A 23,876-nucleotide genomic window follows, 5' to 3' on the forward strand; every position below is an offset into this window, starting at 1 on the left:
TGATAAATCAAATGATCATATGAAATTTTTTCTGAATGATTTTTATAACGAGTAAAGTTTGTTATAAGAATTATATTCAATTACTAGAAACTTACTTTAAATACATCATGGACAAATGTGAGTCCATCGAGTGCCCTGTAGAGGTCATTGAGGACAGTAGCCACAACATCTGGCTTGCACTGGTTGCATATTTGGGAGAACTGGACCACGTCCGCAAACAGAACTGTCACTTCTTCATACACTCCAGCTGTGAACTCCAGTCGATAACTAAAAAAATATCAATTCCTTAAATTTCCAAGTTTCTTTCCGATAATATGACTCTCAAAAAGTCGATTTTATCTCACTTATAAGTTTTAACACTTTTCTAGTAGTTTTTTATCACAACTTTATGTATCAGGATAAATGAATATCTTCCAGATTCAATAAATTGGTAATTTTTCGTCAAGAAAAATGCCGACCAAATATTTTGTTTTGTTGCAGTTAAGTAACTGCATCATAACGTTTTGATCAAAATTTTGCATTTATTTCTTGAACCAGGAATACTAAATTTTCTTGTTAAATATGTTTCCACTTTAGTCTGTTTTCATTTTCAAGTCACGCAAACATAAAAAAAGTGCATGAGCTACGGATTGAAGAAATGTGCTGAAAGATGAGGAATGGAATCAAAGAAAGGAGCAAAATACTCCATGAGTAAAAATTTTTCATAAATCTGTTAACCATCATAACCTTTAATCAATTTCGCATTTCTTCTTTCTGAAAAAGAATGCTGTATTTAGAATGTTAAAACAAGGGCAAAACAGTTAAACTCTGAGAAGTGTAAAAATAGAGTTCTCAAAAGTGTTCTAAATTATTTCCTTAATTTTGCCAACTCTAGGATGGCTAAGAAATCCTAAAATACATTTAGTGTTTCATTGCTTAAATTGTTCAAAATACATTATTATCGAGCACTTTGGTCATTTGGCTTTGCAGATAATATGCCAACTCATCATTAACAAAAATACCTTCAAGTTTAAAAAACAGTTCACTAAATTAGTTCAAAACGGATACAAATTCGCGAATATATTATTGAAAAAAAAGTTAATGAGTCCTGGTTAACAAAATATCAGTAGAGAGCTGAACAGGTACCAAGTTTTTATGGTTAATTTCTAGCCACATATATGCAATTCTTAGGCTCGCAGCCTTCGAACTTATTACTCAGTTCAAAAATGAAAAAAGAACAAAATTCACATTAAAATGACGTACGTAAAAAATAACCTAAATTTGTTCCTAAATGTAAATTAGACAAATAGCATTAGTTATCAATGCTAATAACATACATTAGAGCAAATTCCTATATCAATGAAAATTAAAGCTTCAGAAATTTCTTTTTGCTTTTTGTGATGGCTGGACATGGTTGTCTTTTTTTTCCAACAAACCAAAATTGCAAAAATACGGCTTTGAAAATTTTTTGAGAGCAATTATTATGCGCTTGAAATAACGCCCCGAATTAGATTTTAATTTTGCAGAAAAATGGAACCAAAAATCTGACAAGTTAATCTATCTTTCCGAATGTGCTGGCGAAAAACATATTCTGATAGCTGTTCTTAGTCAGCTGTTCTTATCTACTACATAAATCAATTTTCAAAACTGCTTTCTTCGCCGTCAAAATGTAAAAAAATTTCAAATTGTTTATGACCGGAACACTAAACAACTACTAAAAAAATGTCGTGAGAGAACTAAACAAGTACCAAAATTTTTTATGATGGCTTCCGCACTACAAATCTTGCAATTTTAAGGTTCCAGCTTGTTATTAACACCATGTCCACGAACATAAAAACCAAAGCTCACAGACAAAATGTTCCAAGTAAAAACAAACTTGTAGATTTTTACATCTTCGGATTAGATAAATAACATTTACTATCAATTTTATCAACATACATTTGACCAAATTTTTGGATCAACCGAATAATTTGAAACGTTTAAAATACTTTTGTGACGGTTGAGCATGATTGTTTTGAGATTCCATCCAACGAAATTTGCAAAATTGTGGTTTTGGATGTTTTGAGATAAACTATCATAAGCATAAGAGCAGCCCGCATTTAGGATTTCTCAAAACTATTTTTATTGGCCGACAAAAGATAAAACCGTCGTTCAAATTTTTACGAACTTAGAAGCAATTTTCTTTGCAAAATAAGGGTGTGTTGTTTGATTAGTTGTCTCAACAAATTGTTTTTCAGCTAGAAAAACACAAAATGCCTCGAGCTCCTGTGATCAACTGAAAATTACATAGCTTAAGTGAGGAGTTATATATTATATGTGTACACTCGAAGGAACACTACCGACTTTTTTATCTATCGCAAAATTGTTCAAAGAATCTAAACTTTTTAGATAGTACAATCAAGCGGTTTGCAAAACTTTTGCTCAAAGAACTTAGGAAATTTACATTTTTATTGCACGATATGTTTTTTTCAATCCCTCTTGGCCTTGTTTTGTAGGCATATTGCATTGAAAAATAAATAAATTCAATTTCTACAACACTAATTATGAAATTTAACTTAACATTAATAAAACTAATTTAGTATAATTGGAACATATTTCGATGGTGATTGGTGTGAATTTAAGAATTTGAAGAGACTGTGGCTAAACTACAATAAATTCTTGTTTTTCACCGCATTTATTGTATCTATATATTTTTCATAAAATTCACATGCTGTTGAGGCACATAACCTTAAAACTTTGTACGTGCATATTAGTGATTCCGCTTGTGAGACTAACCCCAGCTCAATCCACTGTTGCGCCAGATAGTATGGCAACATGGAGCTGGATATCTGCAGACACTTGTCACCCAGACTGCCGTCTCCGAATCCACCCGCAGTCATTAACCCCATTCCACCTGCTCCACCTGCGCCGTTCATTCCACCACCATCACCATTAGCTGCTATAACACCAAAAATGGAAAAATTATTAGCGAGGTATCAGAGCAATTAATTTAAAGTTTGGTTTTTGAGTTTGAATAATTTAATAATTTCTCAGCTCCTCGGTTGAGGTGCACGACCCGAGCAAGCTCTGATTATTTTTGCAAATATCACAACAAACAGTATACTGACAAGGATAAAAAGACGAAATTCCTTTTATCTGAACCAATTTGATTTTTGAAGCATTCTGGAGTGATTCAATACGAGGAACGAGAAAGGCTAAAGGCTAAAAGGTCATTGTCTATACAGCATCAAATAGAAATTTTGTTTAACAATAACTTGATGTTGTATACAAAATTGAAAGGTTTTTAATACTTGGAAAATCGGCTACAAGATTTCTTGCAAGTTCTTGAAAAAACCAAACCATATATATATATATATATATATATATATATATATATATACATATATACATATATATATATATATATATATATATATATATATATATATATATATATATATATATATATATATATTAGAGCAACTCTTTGCTCGTTATGTTGATTCTATGTCAACACCATTATAATGAGAGTAAAGTTTGGGACCTTTGCCGGTTGCGACCCCACAATCTCTTAATTGATTGCAATCCTGTGCTCTCCACTGAGCCAACTGGTCCACACTGCGAGAGTCTTACTATGCTCTCTTATATTGAGCTATCATTTCAAGCTCCATCTTATGATCACAACTTATTTAATAGAGTGTATATTCTAACTATATATATATATATATATATATATATATATATATATATATATATAAGAGAAACGGGACCGTTGTACGAATAGGTTAGCTGACTCTGATTAAGCAATTGATAAAATCTGATAATTGTCAAGAGCCTAGCACAATTCACGATACCCATCAAAATATGGGCATAGATTATTAACCCTGCTAGAAACACACAACTTTCAGTCCAAAATCTGGCACTGCAGAGATTTCCTGTTTTAAAACAGGTATCTAGTGTGTCTCAAAAATGAACTCAAAGAGTGTAACGGCTGCTCTCCCATTAAGACAAGAAAAACTTTAAAATCCAATTCGTTTGTGGCTGCAATTCTGTTTGGATATAAATTTTCTGCAGTTCGGCTTTGTAACTGTATGTCCGCTATGTTTCTTTGGTTTATTCACCATTTCACTCTCTGTTTTATTTCTGGGATAGATATCAAATTGCATACTGATAGGTGAACAACTCAAAGGAAAAGATATATGCCTAAGACCTGTTTGTGCAACAAGCGTTCAATAAGAACTAAATTGGGTTTTGTTTTTTGTACTCACCAGTCCTTTGGGTTTCAGTTTTTGTAGTCTTCATAAAAAAACAGAAACAAAAGAGAGCAAACTTTAGTTTACAAACTGGACAGAGTGAAAAATCATTTACTGCTCGAATAATTGAATGAAACATAGCAGTGGTAGCGATTAATTTACTGCTCAGGATTATTTATGAAAACAAGAAAAAATGACAGTTAATATAGAGCTCAAGAATAATTTCGAACAGAACAATGAGTTATCGTCTAATAATTTTGGCTATTATGATGAACTTTTTACACACAAACTGAATTGTCCATTCATGCTATTTGACTCTGGATGCAAAGAAATAAACAAAAATACAAATAGTACCCAGATACAGCCATCATTTTACAGATGTACCTCATTACATCAGCAAAAATTATGTATACTACAGCTGTGAGGTTTTTGTGAACTTTTTTGGGGAAAGTTTAATTAGTTGTTTTGTTCCGTTTATTTCACATACTGAGTTTTTTTGCTTTCCAACTAAGTGAGTGGAATCTTGCATGGATTTGGTTTCCAAATTGGGTTTCATTTTTTCAGAAAATAATAAATTGAAATACAAACAAAAATAATTGGGATTCTTAACTTCTTTATATGTCAAATTTCCTAATTTAGTGTTTGAGAGGATTCGTTTAACGGTAGGCTTAGTTGTCAGATATTATTTTTATTCTTGTTTCAATGGATGTAACTTAAGCTCAAATTATGTGCTCAGTTCATCTGAGTAATCATTTAGATTTTATCGAAAACTTACGCAAGAGAGACTAAGCAATATAGTGTTTGTGAAGGAAGATTTCTTTAATCTTGTGACTTGAATTGGCTTTAAATACTGGACCTTCTGATTTGATAATTATCGCAGTGGTAGCGCCACGATATAGCCTTGGTTTAGGAGTTGATTTGTTTTCTGTATAGAAAATCAGAGGTATTGTTGACGGTGCTAACTGAGCCGGGGAACTTTGATTAATTGTTTGGAGTCAAGGATAGTCAAAAAACTTCAAGTAACTAAATTGAAGTTATCGTTTTGCGAGAAAAAGTTGGAGAATAGGTAAATTGCTCTGTTTTTTAGTTTTCTTTAGCAGCGTTGAGAATTATCTTCATATGATAATTGTTTTCCGTTGCATTTCTTGAATCCTGCGACTTGATTTGGGTTTAACTTTTGGACCTTCTGATTTCATGATTGTGATAGCGCCGCGATACAGCCTTAGCTTAAGTGCGAGGTCAAAATACAACATCAATAGGCCGTCTCATAATTAAACTCTTTTAAAAAATCTAAGTGCACCCTGTCGAATTGTTTGTTTCTTTTCTTCTGAGTAACCAAATTTCTGATAACCAAGCTGATCTCTGAACTAAAAATTAGTACAACTCTAAGTTGACTTGTGCTCTGGGCACAATATCAGCGGTATTGTTGATGGTGTCAACTGAGCCGGGGAACTTTGATAAATCGTTTGGAGCTAAGGACAGTCGGAAAACCTCAGGCAATTCAGGTACAGTAATCGTTCTGCGACAACGAGTTAGAAAATAAGCGAATTGCTCTGTTTTAATGAATTTTTAAAACAGCGTTGAGAATTGTTTTCAAATGATGAATTTTTCCGTTGCATTTTTTACACTCCTTTTCCTTTTATTTAAAATTTGGCTAGGTTTTTCTGCAGTCGTCCCAAGCTATACGAGGAAGTAGAAAAGCCCTCCAAGAGAATTGTACGAAAGACCAGCAAACCGCTTTTCTGTGGGCGCCGGTCGGTCCGCTGCCAGCCAGTCTTCTCAAAATTTGAAATTCTACAGAAATGTGAGCTGAAAATTTTGTTATTTTGAACAACCAAGGACAGTTAGGCATTGTGAAAGATCAAAAACGGATTTCACCTGTAAGGCTGATATTATTCCAGCAATGCTAACAGAATAAAGCATCGTGCTTATAAGCATCGATGCATCAAGTTTAGTGTCTGAACTTGAGTCGGAAGAGATTAATAGCACTCTAAACTCATTCATTCCGGTAACTTTATAGGCAGTTAAGTAGTAAGACTTATCCTATTCCAGCAACTGCTGGCAGAAGTAAGCATCGTGCTTAAGCACCGTAGCAACAAATTTATAATCTGAATTTAAGCTGGAAGAGACTAATAGTACTGTATACTCTATTTCGTATGCCATTATCGGGTAACATTTGGAAGAATTGATATCGGTCGTGGTGAACTAAAATAGTAATGGAATTGCGGAAGCACTGCGGATCAAGAGCTTGGCTTTTGCAATAAATTCAGTGCATCGAAACTATATTTGAAATGAATTATCTTGAGTAGAGCATAACAAGACGTTCGACAAAAAACCGTCAAAGTATAAGCATACTTTCGAGATCTTTAACACAATGTTCAAAAAGTTGGGTATTTTACCAAACACTCATCAAAGCAATGCAAGATTGACTATGAAAACTTAGAAGTTCGTTTAATATTGCTCAGATAGTCTAATATCTTTTCAACGAATTTTGCACCTTCTCAAACAATGTTAATCAACAAAGCTCAACAGTGACAATCGACGCTCTTAACTTTCAAAATCGACAAAAACCGACGCTTCTTAAGTTTCAAAATCGACGAAAACAACGCTTCTTATGTTTAAAATTGACGAAAACCGACGACACCGAAGTAAAAACTTAAGGCCTTTGATCAGTTTTAGCGAAGCAAAAGCGACGAAACCGGTGATTTCTTATGTTCAGTTCGAACAAAAATCTCAACTCGGAGCAACATTTGTAACCAACTATGTCTAACCAGCAGCGTCTTTGCTGGCAGCTGCATTTTCAGCTGCAGCCTTTTGCAGAATGAGTATTTCTTCTTGTATCCTCTGGATCTCCACATCTTTAGCTGCCAGTGCAGCTGTATGACTGGCCTGCATTGCTGCCAGAGCTGCCGCGTGTTCCTCTCCGCCAGAACTGCTCTTTTCCTTTTCCACTATTTGGGGTGGCTTGTTCCTCTCCGCCTCCAGTTGCTGCTTTAGTTGGTAGATCTCAATTCTAAGACAAAAGTACCGATATTAGTACACCAAACAAAAAGCCAGACCAAAAATCGAGGTTCCAAACAGAAATAAACCTACAGTTAAGACCATACAGTCTGGGGACTAAAATAAATAATCCAGTAATTAGAAAAAACTTGGAGTGCAATATTTACGCGTTTAACTCGACAACAACTTGTTCTTCCAACAAGAAAAATGGCTAAACGAATTCAGAAAAATTATTTTATAATCAGAAAACAAAACATAGCTGGCAGATTGTCAGAAAATAGCCGCAATAGCTTTGTTGATCAGCAATCTCAAGGTTCTGAGATGCTATATTGATAGTAATATGTTATATTTATATTAAGAAACTCTTATTTCTGCTTCAACTAGAGGCTCTCAATTAACCTTCAATATGAGTGACACACAATCACTAGACCTTATCTTTTTGAGTTAAAAGAAAGAAGTGTCAATTTCAGAGTGAGGAAATCAATATTGGGAGTGAGGTAGGTCACATGTGACTAGAAACTTAATCATGCAAATGAATAAAAAAATTCACTCCGCTAAGAGCTAAAAATGAGGTCGCGCACGCACTTCAATTGAAATTGTGTGAACGATTGACCAAAAGCAGATTTGCAGATAATGTGATGTCATATGTTCGTAACAAAAATTTTGACGACGAAATGAAATACTTAGCAGGACGAGTCCTGGTACAATTCAAAGAAAATTCAATAACTAAACCAAAAAATAGACCCAGATAGGACTATGAATGTGTTAGGAAAAGCCTTTAGAAAACAATCAGATCCAGTAATTTAAAGAATGCAGTAAAAATCAATACCAAAATGCCAATAGTGAACAAAAACCAACTGGTGAGAAAGAAAACATTTGTTCAATTACCATTTTCTCAATCGATTTTGAAATAAAAGCAAATAAATTACGCCGAAAAACCACTTGCTTCTTTGCTCCACTTCATGGCAAAACCAAAACAATTATTTCACTTTGACTTCAAAAATCATGAAATTGTGTGAACAGATCTGAACAAAAAGAGAGCGCTCCAATGCAGTTCAAATTCTTCGAGTTGTAAACAAACCACGAAAAGACAATAAACAGCCCAGCTGTTGCTCTGCGGTTATCAAAACAAAACTTATCAAACGTCGGAATTATCGAGAAAAATAAACAAAAAAATAATTTTTATTTGTTTCCGCTAAAATTCATGTTGTCATATTCTGTGGAGCAGGCCACTCATATATGCGGGTGTCACTTATTTGGATTGTTTTTGTTTTCGGTCTGAGCCTGATTGTTTCTCTCAGACAATTCAATAGTTATATATCCAATGAACAAAAGTTCTAGACACATACAGTCCCGGACCAAATTGTTTCGAATAAAAATACTTTGAAACAAAACTGACCCACACAAAATAGTCCCAAGAAAGCAGACAAAACGTGTGCAAACGAAATATTTCCAATTAAACAGAGAGTTAAACATATGCACACCCGTTAACAAAGAAACTGATTAAAATGCTCAAATGATCGCTTGTCTTTAAACAAATGTTATACTGATTACAAGAGAGTTTTTGCCAAATAATGTATTTTTAACCAAGCATTCGTTTTAATTGTAATTCATATCCATTCAAAACACCATTGATTATATTTACAATTGTTTCGATAACTATTTGGGACCATTTTGTCAGCATCTGTTTTGTCTGCTTTCATTGGACTATTTTGTGTGTGACGCTTTTGTCTGAGACCGTTTTTTTCCGGAGACGGAGTTACTTGACTAATTTAACGTACCAAATTAATTGAACTTTTTCAACTTCTAAAATCAAACTGTTAACATTCACACTGACATCATATTTTGTCAATTGCTCATTAATTGCTCTACTGCGGTTTACTAAAGTTTCTTTTGCTTATTTGACGCTAGAGACCTTTGTTCAAGAACGTGCACAGTCCTGTTAATATATTCTTATTATCCCAGTCAATTGAAAAAACAAAATTGTTTGCCTGAAAAATGCCAATATGCTACAAACTGATTTTTTTGAAGTCAACTTTTGGAATTTAATCAACAATTTTACTAGTAAAAAATGTTGTTTTATTGTTTTAAGAAAATGATCCATGACATATATGACAAGGGAATTTTAATCAGTTTTACATTAACAAAAACTGATACTCAATTCCCCTATACTCAGGAAGCCCTCTTAAATGCGCATTATTTAGAATAACGTTATAAAAAAGACGTTATAATAAAGAGTTTTTGTTTAAAAAAGAACTGGATAGAAATGGAGAATAAAAAGTTTTTATAGATTCATGGTCAATTACTTCGTAAGTTTCATGTTTAACTATTTTCTGGAAATGTCACATATAAGCTGATGGAAATCTGGTTTCAATACCGAGATCTTTAATTGAAATGGGAAATCCTTTTGCAAAAAATATTTTTTTAACTGGAACAAAACTTTAAAACAATTTAAACGGTATTAAAACAGACTTGGCAATGGCAATCTGATTCTGAATGGTTTTTGTAAAAATAAAATTGGCTTCGAGTTTGAGAATTTTTCTTCAAAAAAGATGAAATGGATATATGAACAGTTCATTTTTGGGCATTGATCAAGTCAGCCAAAAGAGATAAAAAAAGCTACTGAATTGACTCAGAAAATCATTGAAGGAATATCACATTTTTTGCCTTTATTTTAAAAAATAAATCGTTATAAGCTAACCGTATCCTTTCAAACTAGGAATGACTAAAATTCTATGTCAGCATACCTGAGCTCTTCAATGAGTTGAAGGTCGGCCGCACTGCTCTGTCCTGCTAATCCTCCTGCGTTGATATTGTTCATTTCGTTCTTCTCATAGGCCAGGTCACGTGTCTTGTCATGCAGGGCTATCTCTCCAAAGTAGAAGTGACGCTCCCTATATTGAGCCACAATGAAATGGTTTAAATGATTAGGAGCTCTTATAGCCCTGGGCTATTATTAAAATGACCCTAATAGCCAGCATTGAGCTAAAAAAAAGAGCTCGTAAAATTTTATATTTCGTGTGATAAATGACACGGTTGATTAAAATCGGGACATCTGTCAATTAATATATCTCAGGATAATACGACAGTCGAGAAAGAGAAGCGTGTCGTGTGCCACCCGTAAACAGGCTGTCTAGTTTTATCGAACTCGCTGAAATTTAGTGCTTAAGGCAGTACAGTAGATATTTATTGACATCACAAGCCAAAGTGACAAGTAAATTTTCATCCCTTCGCGGATTCAAATCTTGCAACAGTTTTGCACGATGATTCAAAACGTTGCAATATTCTGAGCCATTTCATTACTCTGGTTAATATTATAAAATTGTTTTGGTTTTGGGGTGTTTCCTTTTTAGATCCCATTATAGCCCATTATTCCCATTAAACCACCTCCCCACATTGCCGTAATTATACCATAATGAGTGGGCTATAATTCTGAGAACAAGGGAGGAAGGGGGCTATAATTGGAAAAAAAACGCTTATTCCTCTGAATTTCTCATTTCAAACTGGGTGACAAAATTTACAAAAATTCTGCCTAAATTTGATAATCAGCGATTTGAAGTCTGATCTTAATTGTACCTGATTTCAGGAAGACTCTCGACAGCTGGGGATCCAAGGAATAGGAAGCTCTTTCCATTGTCCACTTCAAGGAACTGTCCTCTCACTATCAACATTGGGTCTTTCCTCCAGTGCATCGGAACAGCCTCTGGCCTCACTTTGAACCTAGAAAAAGTTACCACGAGTTTATAATCTTTGAAGGCCATCTGAGTAGCTCACATAATCTCCCGTTTTGCTAGTGATTTTGTGTATCTTTTCCTTTTTTACTAACCTGAACAGCTGGTTTGGAAACAAGCGGACCATGGATGGCGTGAACGGAACGGGTGGGTGCACCAACTCCATAATTGGGTCCAATTTACAATCACCCAATCGAAGGGGAGGAAACAACCTCTGCAACCCCACACCCACATGTTTGATAACCAGATTCTTATCAAACGCCATATGGTAGGGAAACTTGTCACAGAAGAGTTCTGGGTTCATCACAATTCGCTTTGGGTACAGGGGTTCGAATTTGTCAATCAAGGCTCCGAATGCCATGGCAGTTTTGATCATGGCCCATCTCTTGCGTGTTTTGGTGACGTTTCCAGTTTTGATGGCGTTCATTATGCTCGCAACTGTGTCCTTGTCCAATTGACCTAAATTGCCATTATTTGAAAAAAAGATGACGCACCCGGACCCAATGTCAAGTCAATTTTATACTGTTCAGAACTATGCTCATGGCAGTTTTGTGCACGTCATGTCTAAGACTTGGCAACTCTAAATCCATTGCAGACCCAGTACTGTAAAACGCAATAATACTTGCATTTAGGCTTGCCTAGTACTGAAAGAGACTTGGAGGGCAATCCAAGTCAATTATATTGGAGCGATATTTGAGATGAGTGTGAGTTAAGCAGATGAATGAAGAAATTGTTGAGTAATGAGACTAAGAAAATAAAAAATTCCAGTCTTTATCGCCCTCCCTAGGTCCTTAGGGTCTTTTCATAGAGTAGAGATCTCAACTGCGGTGGTTTTTTTTTCAAAACCAATTCTTACTTCACCTGACTCTCTGACACCGCAGAATGTCAGATGGCTCACCTTCTGCGCCCTTTTCAGTTTCTGCGACCATCTTGGGGGGTTTTTCCTTCTTCTTCCTCTTTCCCTTTCCCAAGAGGAGGAACACAGCATGCTCATATTTCTTTCCCTCCACAGTGTCAATGTCACAACTTCTGAACTGCATCTGAGTCTTAGAGTCTGAAAGAGGGATAATTAAGATAAATTGAATAGAATTTTTTGAAAAAAAATTTGAAATCAATTTTGATTTGTTTCTTAAGCATGCATTTCCCAAGTTTCTTGATATGCTCCGTATTTAATATAAATTGCAGCGAAACAATAGTTGAGGTTACTATCATTTTTTTGTCTTATTTTTAGGGGCCGCAAAACGAAGTGGATGAAAACACTTGTTTGCAACTTAATGGAATTCTTTGTCATCGAAATTTTTGTACCCCAAATATCCACCATTTCCACAATTGTCAGCCAATTGCCTTACAACATATTTTTACGCAAGCCTTCAAAAGCTCAAAATCAAGCTTCTGAAAACCATTTTCAAATTTTTTTCTCGTTTGGAACGATATTTCAAAATCACACTCTCTGGGCAGAACAATTGGGACTGACCATATTGGTACCATAATAAACAATGCAAACAATCCTGGAAATGTATTCCTTTCGGCAGATATGTTCTTTCAAATTATAGCAAAATGCTGCTTAAAATTATCAATGATTGCAATAACAGTTTAAACCAGAGGAAGTTTTATATTTCTAAATTTTTCCATTTTGTTTTTCAAATAATACAAGAAGCCAAAAAAAGTAAGACCAGTTACTTTACAGGTACTTATACTATGACCAATTTTGTGCTTCTGACATATTAAAACTATAGTCTCTGGCGATTACACTTTAAAATATTATCATCATTTTTGCTAAGGAAAAATTTCGAATTTTTGCAGAAAATATAGGTAGCTCCTTCATTATTTATTCAATTGCAGACCAGTTATGCACGGCTGTGTTTTTTGTGAGATTAAACTTTCTAACACCTTCATCAAATCATCTAGCATGCTTTAATAAAATTCCAATGTCACGCTACTCGTGGTATGGTTTCTCTTCAGTAAATTATTTGGTTAAATGGCGTGAATAATTCTGAACAACCGTTCCCTTTTTTACTAAAAAAATAAACAAACAGGCAGCGAAAAAACCTCTTTGCCTCGCTCTCTGTCAATACTTCAAATTCTACTTGAATAATTTTAAATTTTTTTGAAGTGTTTCAATTTCAGATTTTAGTGTTGGTGACGAGAATGATATGATTCCATCATTATAGAATCATCGAGTAATTTATTGGTGCCAATTAAATCTTTCATTTACAGAGTTATTAAAATGGAATTGTCACCAACATAAGACTGCAGAATCTGGAAAACTATATATTTGTAGATCATTGATCGGCGAAATATTAATTCCAGACGAAAACTGTCGCTTTGATTCTTTAAACTCAACAAAGAAAAAATTTAAAAATTTCCAAACGAAACATATAGATTTGGGGATATTTCAATAAAACGCAGCTAAGAGACATTTTTTGTTAAAATATATTGTTGTAAAAATCAAAGAGAAGACAAATTCATGGAAAGGAGGACAGGTTTCGAAATATATATTTTTTTCTGCAATCTCAACTTTTCACGATAAGAAAAATTGCCTACAGTTTCAGGTTGCTAATTTAGTCGTGTAACAAAGCTTACTAAAATAAAATGTCGGAAAGTGTTCATGAGCGGAAATTATTTTTCAGAGAACAAAGCATAGAGAAAAATTCTTTTGATTTTTGCATTAGTTCAGCATCTGATACTCGACAAAAATAACAGTTTTATTGTTGACTAATATTTGTAAGCATTACGGCGCAAAAGGTTCATTTGGGGTTTTCCTGCCGATTTGATCAAATCGTTTCCAAATGTGAAAAAATGAAAAAAACCTCGTTACAATTGTGCACGATTTATGTCAATACTTTCCACGGTCTTTATTGCTTTCAATTAACCTACAGCTAGGGTTCCTGATTTTCAAAATACTAATTTAAGAAATTGTTTAGAAACAAAATTATTTTAATTAGCATATTTTGTGAAAGTTGAAGCCAGTGATCTGCCTTTTTAATCCAAAATTATTTTAATTGATAAACTTTTGTCTAATTAAGAATCAATTGGTTTATTTTCATTTTCTGCTTAACCCAATTGTTGGCAGAAATTGTGGACATATATGACGGAATTTTCCAACGTTTATCAAATATGAACTAAATAAAATATGGGACGTGAAAAACCCCGTCAAAATCAAGCATATTTGTTTGTTTATGTGCACGTTTTGCGGCGTAATGAGTGCTGCTATCATAGAAGTAGTTAAATGAAAACAATTTTCCTTCAAAAACTGATTGTACAAGGAACGTGGGTGCCCATTAATCAACTGAAATTTTCATTGAAATTTTGAAATAAGTTTTGCGACACGGTTACAAAAAATGAATGAGTTAGAAAGCAATGAATTAATACTATTTTCCTGTATCAAAATTTGACTTCGGAGAGATTTAGTTTTCCAAATTTTTTTCTTAAAAAACAAACTACACTTGTTCAAAACTAAATAAGGGAAAAGTAATTGAAACAAGTTTTTAAAAATTTGGAAATTTAGACGATAAAAATGGTTCAGTTTACCAAAAGGCTCACTTCATAATCTTTATAATCTTTGCAAAATAAGATTCAGTTTGAGTTCAATTTTTCAGAATGTTCATTTTGTTAGTTTACCCATGTAGTGTTTGCGCATGGTGGCCCTGATGAACCCGAAAGCGACTTTGTGGAATGCCTCGTGTCTGCTGTAGTAGTGGATCTCTTTGTTCCCAGTGTACTGTTTCTTCTCATCCACCTCATCCTCCAGGCGGAATGCAGGCGAGTCCAGTTCCTTAAAAAAATAATAAACCCGGGTCTAACTCCTACAATAAAATAACCCGATTCTAGTTTTCAGTGTTGTTCCCTGTGAAATTATTCGCGATTGACGGCGAACACCCAATAGTACAGAAATGAGACAAATCTTTATTTACAAAAACAGAAGAGTTTTTGCGTTTCTGAACTAGAGTTTTCTCATGTACCATTTTTTGAAGTATTGGCCCGAAAGAAAACTTCATGGCGTTGTGCAATCCCTATGGATAGGAGATACTACAAAAATAATTGGGTATAACATCGAACAAATCCTTGACCCAAATGGTCAAATCATCTTTTCAAATATTTTTGAAGAAATATTTGGTGTGACCGCAAAACTTGACTTTATATATCAAGTATCGTAAATTTCTTTATACTATAGATTTTATTTACACTATAGCCTTTCTTGGCTTAAAATACGCTGATATCACTGGTTTTATCAGTTTGAGTTCCCTGAGCCCATCTGAACAGAAATAAGACAATTTTCTATAACACAGATAAATTTTTGCATTTTTACCTACACTTTTCTCCAGACGTTTCTGGTGCGAATTTAGGCTGTTCAAAAACTTGTTGACATCAATCAGACCTTTTGTACTTGAGCTAAATCATAAACATAGACGCAAACTTACAAAATACATCAATACGCAGCCTTATCAATTTAGAACATTCTTTTGAAGTTTTCTTCTTAGACTTTTACAAAGATCGGTTTTCTCCATTAACACGAATGAGACAAAGTCTGATTCATGAACTTTTTCGGTCTGCCTGAGTCTTTTCATAACGTGAACGAGCCAAAATCTGAATCATATACGCGTTTTGGTGTGGGCGATTCTTTTCATAAAGATTTTTGAACGAACACATGAGGCACCGAAACTATGAGCTAGTCACTCTCTGGATGATAGGTGATTTTGGTCTGCCTGGGTATCTTCATAGGTAAAAGCGTCTTAGATGGGTTTTTCATCGAGGGGTCCTCAACCTGGGAAAATAACCAAAACACCCGGCAGTTAAAAGTGATTCTATATAAAATGAGAGCATTTATCTCCAAAGTACACGGGTCGAGGTACGTGATAATGATGCGACATATCCAGACAATAATCAGCCATCACTAGCTCGATTTTCATACATGCATGCTCATTTTTAACTCGTTTTGTGAGGTTGCCATGATTAGACACAACAGACAATAATCAAAAGTGGAAGTTTATTGGATTTCATACAAGAAACATAAATGCTTTCATAATGTCGATACCCGATGCTTAGTATGATCACACTATGAAACCAAAAAATACAAATGATTGTTGTATAAAGTGCACCTTTTCTTATGATCCTTGTATATGGCCAAAAATTCAAATCTGATTCATTCATAAACTCAAGAATTCATCCTTAAAAACATAATGAACTCATCTGAGATCCCAGTTTGATACGTAAGAAAACATGTATGATCCGATCAACGCCAAACAAAACGCCACTAGGGAAATATTTATAAAGATCATAAGGAAGAAGCTAATTCAACTAGGTGGACTATATTAGACTACTAAAAACAGTTTTGATTTTAGCATGAAATCAAAATAATCTTAAATGATTCTAATACGAAATATGAGAAAACATATATGATCATAGAACGAAACCAAGGAAAATTTATGTTCATAAGGTTAAACTTAAAAATCTTGTAAAAGCATCACAGCGAAAATGATTAAATAAGAAAAGTATCCCTCTAAACAACTAATAAATTAATTTCACAATCTAAGTACTAAGAATTTTTGGAATTGATTCTGATTTTGATTGGATGTATATATACATCATCGTTTTTATGAATTGATTTTCATTAATGTAAAAATAAAAAAGATACACCCCTATTTCTCCGCTTAATGAGGGTGGAAAGAGTTTAAATTTAGAAGTATAAGTCCAGAAGGGTGTAACAAAAGAGGTGAAATTAAAAGTGGAAAATTTGAAAATTCAATCAACCACAATTGGTTTTCCGATCACTTCGAGAAATTAAGAATTAAACAGTAACTGGTGTTGCTCTCAGAACCCAAGATACAAATTTTCATCATTAATCACAAATTTGATCATCATTTTAAATCGAAAAAGGTCTTTTAATTATTAGAAATGACTTCGTTTTATTTTTTCAAGAAACAGACCTCTTTTATGAAGAAACAGACCTTAAAAAACTGTAAAAGTGTTGTTGCCAAGAATAAAAAATAATTGTTTCCCCTAAATTTACCTTATTTGTTACTCTTCCGCGCTGATTTTCAGAATTAGACCTTTTCTGCCCTTATTAAGGGGAGAAGTAGGGCTGTAACTTTTTAAAAAATTTTAAGCGCTCTTTCCCCTCTTTCCCTCCTTATTTTTGAGGAAAATATGGCCTAGAAAGACCTATGGTTAACTGTTCACGTGGTCTTTAACATCAACAAATGCTTTGCTGACTCTTTGCTACATTTGAACTGATGCTTTCGTTTACTCCAAACATGCAAGACTCAACAGTGTAATCGAAAGATTAAATGCATACATGCTTATGTGAATAATAAATGCATAATTTCAAAGCTCACATTTTTATTCAAATTTAATCTTACCTTAACACTTGTCAATCTGGCTATTCTTTATCACTTTAATGGTAACAATACAAATGCTAAAATATAAATCGGCACAATACAACTTTGCATAAAAGAGTTATTACCTTATCAAACAGTGTCATTAAGAGATAGTGGAACAAGTTGTCCAAATTAGTGATGAAGCCCAAAATGTCCGGTGACAACAGCTGGAACCTATCGGCCCATTTTGGATGTTTCAGAACATAGTACAAATAAGCCTCCCCCAACTCCTCCTGAACTTGTCCCAAGTCTTTCCCGGACACTTTGGCTGTCTCCTCAACCAATTTGAGCAGGGTCGCGGGTTGCGGGGATCCGGGGGCGAGGATCTGCTGCGAGATCTCTCTTTGCATGTCCTCTGAGAACCCGGCTGATTTGGTCACTTCGTCCCATTTTTCCTTGCCCAACTCCTAATAATCATAAACAGGTGTTCATTTTGAAACACTTGGTTTGCTTCACAGTAATGTGTGAATTTGTGAAGCATGCTACGACAGGTACTTTTTCATTGCCCAGGTTGAAGTGTCCGTTAACAATCACAGACAATTCAGAAAGGGAGACGACTAAACTCCAAATAAGACATACCAATTTTCTTAGTATGATTTGCGAGGATTAGTAAAAATCATATATGATCTTTAATGACTAATAGGAACCATATATATTCTTTTTATGATTAGTAAGAACCCATATATCATCTTTCTATGGTTGATAAGATTTATAAAATCGAATTCTTTTCAGTTTAAATTGTTTTCCAATGCTGAGCCGCACTCCCAGGAAGCCATCTTACTTAAGGACAGAAGATGAAAATTGCTATGTCGTGATATAAAGTGCAAAAATCTGTCTTCAGTTTTAGTATTTAACTCTCAGGGAATACATGTACACAACTAAGTTTCACATAAAGTAAATAAACTAAACTACCCAAACGCACTGATGTGCCTGGGATTCTTTTAAAGTAGATCAAAAAATTAATTTAATTAATTTTTGTTTTTATTGATTTTTACAGAAATCTAGAAAGCTTCTCGCTTTTCTGAGACAAAACGTTTCTAGACTGCCTGACTACGTTATGCGGAATATTATCAAATTTGGTATGGAGTAAGTTGATGTTAATCTAAGTTTCCACCGCAGTTTATGAGACATTTTCTTTAAATGGAGCAAAAATTTGAAAAATCAGAACCAATCACATTTGTAACTTTTACAATTTTCTAATATAACAATATAATAGTGATAAAAATTGCGGCACGCAAATTTGAAACAATGTTATGGTCAAAAATAGTAACATTTTCAGCAGTTTGATTGCAAACAGTTTATGTTGTTAGAGAATTATTAGGCATCTGGAATCAAGTGAAAAAATTAGAAAAGTTAATCTAGCAAAGTTAACTTTACTTTCCACAAATGGAAGTTTCAATTAAAAGGGCAGTATTTAAGAATAGGTCTGAATTGCTCTTTTTTCAAAAGCATGCATGAATTGATAGTATGCTTCTCCAAAGCAAAAACAATGAACATAGACCCGCATGAAGTGGTTCTTAAATTTGCCACTTTTCTAGTTTTTTTATTTGAATATTCCAACTTTTTTATCTGGGCAATTATCTGAGCAAAACTATAACAAACAAAAACTCCAAATGTTAAATTCGGGTTGACTTTCGGTGACAATTGATTTTGTTCTATTTTCAGCAAATAATGGTTCATTTTCGTAAAAAATTTTAGAAGGCAGTTTCAAGACAGTTAGAAGTCATCTTGTCCTTCCTAAATCCAACAGTTTGTTGGTTCAAACACTTTATTTGATCTACAAATCTTTGATCTGATCTTATTGAGGCGTTTCGGAAATTTGCCTAAAAAATTGACAAAACTTGAGCTGTCATTTTCTTCTCACAAAATTAAATCTCCAAACTTTTATTAATTTCACTCGAATGAAAATTGCAGAGAAAAACAGCACAGCATCACACTTTTTTGGGAGAACCAAAAAATTTTTTCGATGAAGAGAAGTTTTCTGTCGAACGTGACAAAACAAAATTCAAAACAACGAGACAAATAAATGAAGCTACATATGCAAAATGAATTCAATCATGGTATATCCTTAATTAAAGCCCATTTTAGTGAAAAATGGACTTTGAACAAAATTCAGAGCGGCGTAGGACAGAGTATTGGAGTGATCATCTATGAACTCATAGAACTCGAAACTGAGCAAGTGCAAGTGCTTCAATTAATTTTTTAAGCACGCTAAAGCTTTGCAAATAAGGAAGTTACATTTTCAGCAGTTTTCAGCAGTTTTCAGCAGTTTGATTGCAAACAGTTTATGTTGTTAGAGAATTATTAGGCATCTGGAGTCAAGTGAAAAAATTAGAAAAGTTAATCTAGCAAAGTTAACTTTACTTTTCACAAATGGCGGTTTCAACTAAAAGTGCAGTATTTAAGAATAGATCTGAATTGCTCTTTTTTCAAAAGCAAGCATGAATTGATAGTATGCTTCTCCAAAGCAAAAACAATGAACATAGACCCACATGAAGTGATTCTTAAATTAGCCTATTTTCTAATTTTTTTATTTGAATATTCCAACTTTTTTATCTGGGCAATTATCTGAGCAAACCTATAACAAACAAAAACTCCAAAAGTTAAATTTGGGTCAACTTTCGGTAACAATTGATTTTGTTCTATTTTCAGCAAAGTTTGGTTCATTTTCTTAAAAGAATTTAGAAGACAGTTTCAAGACAGTTAGAAGTCATCTTGTCCTTCTTAAATCCAACAGTTTGTTGGTTCAAACACTTAATTTGATCTACAAATCTTTGATCTGATCTTATCGAGGCGTTTCGGAAATTTGCCTAAAAAATTGACAAAACTTGAGCTGTCATTTTCTTCTCACAAAATTAAATCTCCAAACTTTTATTAATTTCACTCGAATGAATATTGCAGAGAAAAGCAGCACAGCATCACACTTTTTTGGGAGAACCAAAAAATTCTTTCGATGAAGAGAATTTATCCGTCGAACGTGACAAAACAAAACTCAAAACAACGTGACAAATAAATGAAGCTACATTTCCAAAATGAATTCAATCATGGTAAATCCTTAATTAAAGCCCATTTTAGTGAAATATGGACTTTTAACAAATTTCAGAGCGGCGTAGGACAGAGTATTGGAGTGATCATCTATGAACTCATAGAACTCGAAACTGAGCAAGTGCAAGTGCTTCAATTATTTTTTTAAGCACGCTAAAGCTTTGCAAATAACGAAGTGACAGGGAGTGACGCAGAATTTATAATCATCGGACTTGTTTCTAAATTTGCTTCACTTGATCCCATTTTTCCTTGCCTAACTCCTAATAATCATAAACAGGTGTTCATTTTGAAACCTTCGGTTTGCTTCACAGTGATTTGTGAATTTTCAAAGCATGCTATGACAGGTGTTTTTCCATTGCCCAGGCTGAAGTGTCCGTTAACAATTACAGACAATTCAGAAAAGGAGACCACTAAACCCCGATTTGCGATTTCAGTTAAAAAAACCGGAACAAACATTCTTGGTAATCGAAATAATAGAATATATATATATATATATATATATATATATATATATATATATATATATGTGGCTCCAAGTAACACATACCAAAATCCTTAGTATGATCTTGCAAGGATTAGTAAGAATCACATATCATCTTTAATGAATAATAGAAACCATATATATTCTTTTTATGATTATTAAGAACCTATATATGATCTCTCTATGGTTGACAAGATTAAAAAACTCAATATCTCTTTGGCCTGAATTGTTTTCCAATGCTAAGCCGCACTCCCAGGAAGCAATATACCCTAAGGACAGAAGATGAAAATTGCTATATCGTTATATAAAGTGCAGAAATCTGTCTTCAGTTTTAGTATTTGGATCTCAGTGAATACACTTACACAATTGAGTTTCACATAAAGTAAACGAAATAAACTGCCCAGACGCACTGATGTTTATGGGATTCTTTTAAAGTAGATCAAAAAATTAATTTAATTTGATTTTTGTTTTTATTGACTTTCACAGAAATCTAGAAAACTTCTCGCTTTTCTGAGACAAAAAGGTTTCTAGAATCCCGGACTAGTTTATGCAGAATATTATCAAATTTGGTATGGAGTAAGTTGATGTTAATCTAAGTTTCCACCGCAGTTTTGTTCAAGGTCATTTATCGGGCGGAAAAATTAGTTTTGACCAGAGACATTTTCTTTAAATGGAAGGAAAACTTGGAAAATCAGAACCAATCACTTTTGTAACTTTTACAATTTTCTAATATAACAATATAAAAGTGATAAAATTTGCGGCACGCAAACTTAAAACAATGTTAAGGTCAAAATTAGTAACACTTTTAGCAGTCTGATTGCAAACAGATTATGTTTTTAGAGAATTATTAAGCATCTGGAATCAAGTGAAAAAATTAGAAAAGTTAAATTAGCAAAATTAACTTTACTTTCCGCAAATGGCAGTTTCAACTAAAAACGCTGTATTAAAGAATAGATCTGAATTGCTCTTTACTCAAAAGCAAGCATGATTTGTAAGTATGCTTCTCCAATACAAAAACAATGGACCTAGACCCGCATGAAGTGGTTCTTAAATTAGCCACTTTTCTAAATTTTTAATTTGAATATTCCAACTTTCTTGTCTGGGCAAATATCTGAGCAAACCTATAACAAACAAAAACTCCAAAAGTTAAATTTGGGTCAACTTTCGGTAACAATTGATTTTGTTCTATTTTCAGCAAAGTTTGGTTCAATTTCTTAAAAGAATTTAGAAGGCAGTTTCAAGACAGTTAGAAAACATCTTGTCCTTCTTAAATCCAACAGTTTGTTGGTTCAAACACTTAATTTGATCTACAAATCTTTGAACTGATCTTATTGAGGCGTTCTGAAAAATTGCCTAAAAAATTGGCAGTACTTGAGCTGTCATTTTTTTCCTCAAAAGTTTAAACCTCCAAACTTTTATTAATTTCACTCGAAATAATATTGCAGAGAAAAGTTTCAGTCCAGCATCACGCTCTTTTTGGGAGAACTAAAAAATTGTTTTGACGAAGAGACGTTATCTGTCGACCGCGACAAAACTTAACTCAAAAGAACTTGACATACAAATGAAGCTACTCATACAAAATGAATTCAATCATGGTATATCCCTAAATTAACCCCATTTTAGTGAAAAATGGACACTGAACAAATTGCAAAGCGGCGTAGGACAGAGTATTGGAGTGATCATCTATGAATTAAAGGACTCGAAACTGAGTAAGTGCAAGTACTTCAATTAATTTTTAAGCACGCTTAAGCATTGCAAATAAGGAAGTGACGGGCAAGAACGCAGAAGTTATAATCATGGTTTTGTTTCTAAATTTGCTGTGGTGTCGAAAAAATACAAAGTTTCACGTGATTTTGCAAAACCTTCAAAACCTTGCAGAACGAAGCATTAGATGTCCTAATTTGATTGAAAATGAAAATTGTCAAAACAGAAATTGTTAAAATAATCGAAAAAGAACGAACTCCGCAATAAAAATTAGAAGAGAATGGGATTGAAAATTTGATGATTTATTTCTTTGCCAAAAAGCTTTTTTTTGGAAAAGAAATCATGAAAATAATAGAGAAAGACTGAAAGCGATTGAAAACTTGATTTGTCTTTTTTAAGACATATTTGTCTAAGCACTAGTACCCAAAAATTGAAACCCACATTTGAAAATACAGCAAACACTAAAAACAATTTCTCGTAAAGCTTGCTATAATGAAATAAAAGATAAAGTTAATACGTTCGACAATAGATTAAAGTTGGCTGAAATTTTGATGCAATATAGCTCAAGCAAAAAAGAAGTCTCAGATAAGAAAAAGGAAGCTCGACCTCTCAATCATTAAATATATATAGACAGGCAGCCTAAGGTCAAATATTGTGTCACATTTTAAAACTGATTGAAATATTTTGTTTAGCAGCTATTTATGATCAATAAATATTACGATTTGTAATGGAATGAAATAGTTTGACATAAATGAGCGGAGCTAGACAAATTTGCTTGAATGAAAAGCGTCTTTCATAGAATCTCAAAAGACTGTCCTTAAAAATTTTCTCCTGATTCGAGCTCAAAATAAGATAAAAATTTACATGAAATTCTAGAGAAACTTGTTCCAACTTTTGTCAAAATGCAATCGGGTTTCTCTCCAATTTTTTATGGTTACTGAACAAGCAGTTTTTGTAATACATCTTGCATCCTAAATTTGGTTGAAGAGCATAAATGTTCTTGATTCTAGTTTCACCAAATTGAATGAAACAATTCAAGTCCAAATGAAAGGGGATGTGCTCATTAGAATATTTATTAATTGTAACCCACCTCATGTTCGTGGACGTATTGTTGCAGAGCAGCTGCTAATTTGGGAAACGCCATCAGTTCTCTGTTAAAAATAAAACCACGCTTAATATGGAAAGAGGTTACAAATTAGTTACATTTTATTTATCCACAAAAATTAATTAGAATCTTATCGTATCTGTTGCCAATAAAACAAATATTATTTTTGGCGAGAAAACGATCAAGAGAAAGCCAAAAAGGAAGAAGCAGACAGTTTTTTCA

At 33.5% G+C, this 23,876-nt stretch overlaps 2 protein-coding genes across 2 annotated transcripts in view; one reads left to right on the forward strand and one right to left on the reverse strand.

The window, feature by feature from the left end:
* Nucleotides 1-23,876, forward strand: part of LOC142353172 (uncharacterized) — a 393,253-nt gene that overhangs the window by 191,469 nt on the left and 177,908 nt on the right. The gene's annotated exons all lie outside the window — the stretch shown is intronic.
* LOC142352880 (guanylate cyclase soluble subunit beta-2-like) lies at nucleotides 84-23,782 on the reverse strand. Its single transcript, XM_075405036.1, has 10 exons — nucleotides 23,640-23,782; nucleotides 17,406-17,726; nucleotides 14,564-14,717; nucleotides 11,841-11,996; nucleotides 11,038-11,401; nucleotides 10,788-10,931; nucleotides 9,959-10,105; nucleotides 6,983-7,224; nucleotides 2,755-2,917; nucleotides 84-267 (listed from the first exon to the last, which is right to left on the reverse strand). Exons 1-10 carry the CDS (start codon nucleotides 23,691-23,693, stop codon nucleotides 84-86), a joined length of 1,929 nt encoding a protein of 642 aa, XP_075261151.1. The 5' UTR covers nucleotides 23,694-23,782.

The sequence above is a fragment of the Convolutriloba macropyga genome, chromosome 14 (genome assembly GCF_964194025.1).
Source record: "Convolutriloba macropyga chromosome 14, txConMacr16.3, whole genome shotgun sequence".
NCBI lineage: Eukaryota > Metazoa > Xenacoelomorpha > Acoela > Convolutidae > Convolutriloba > Convolutriloba macropyga.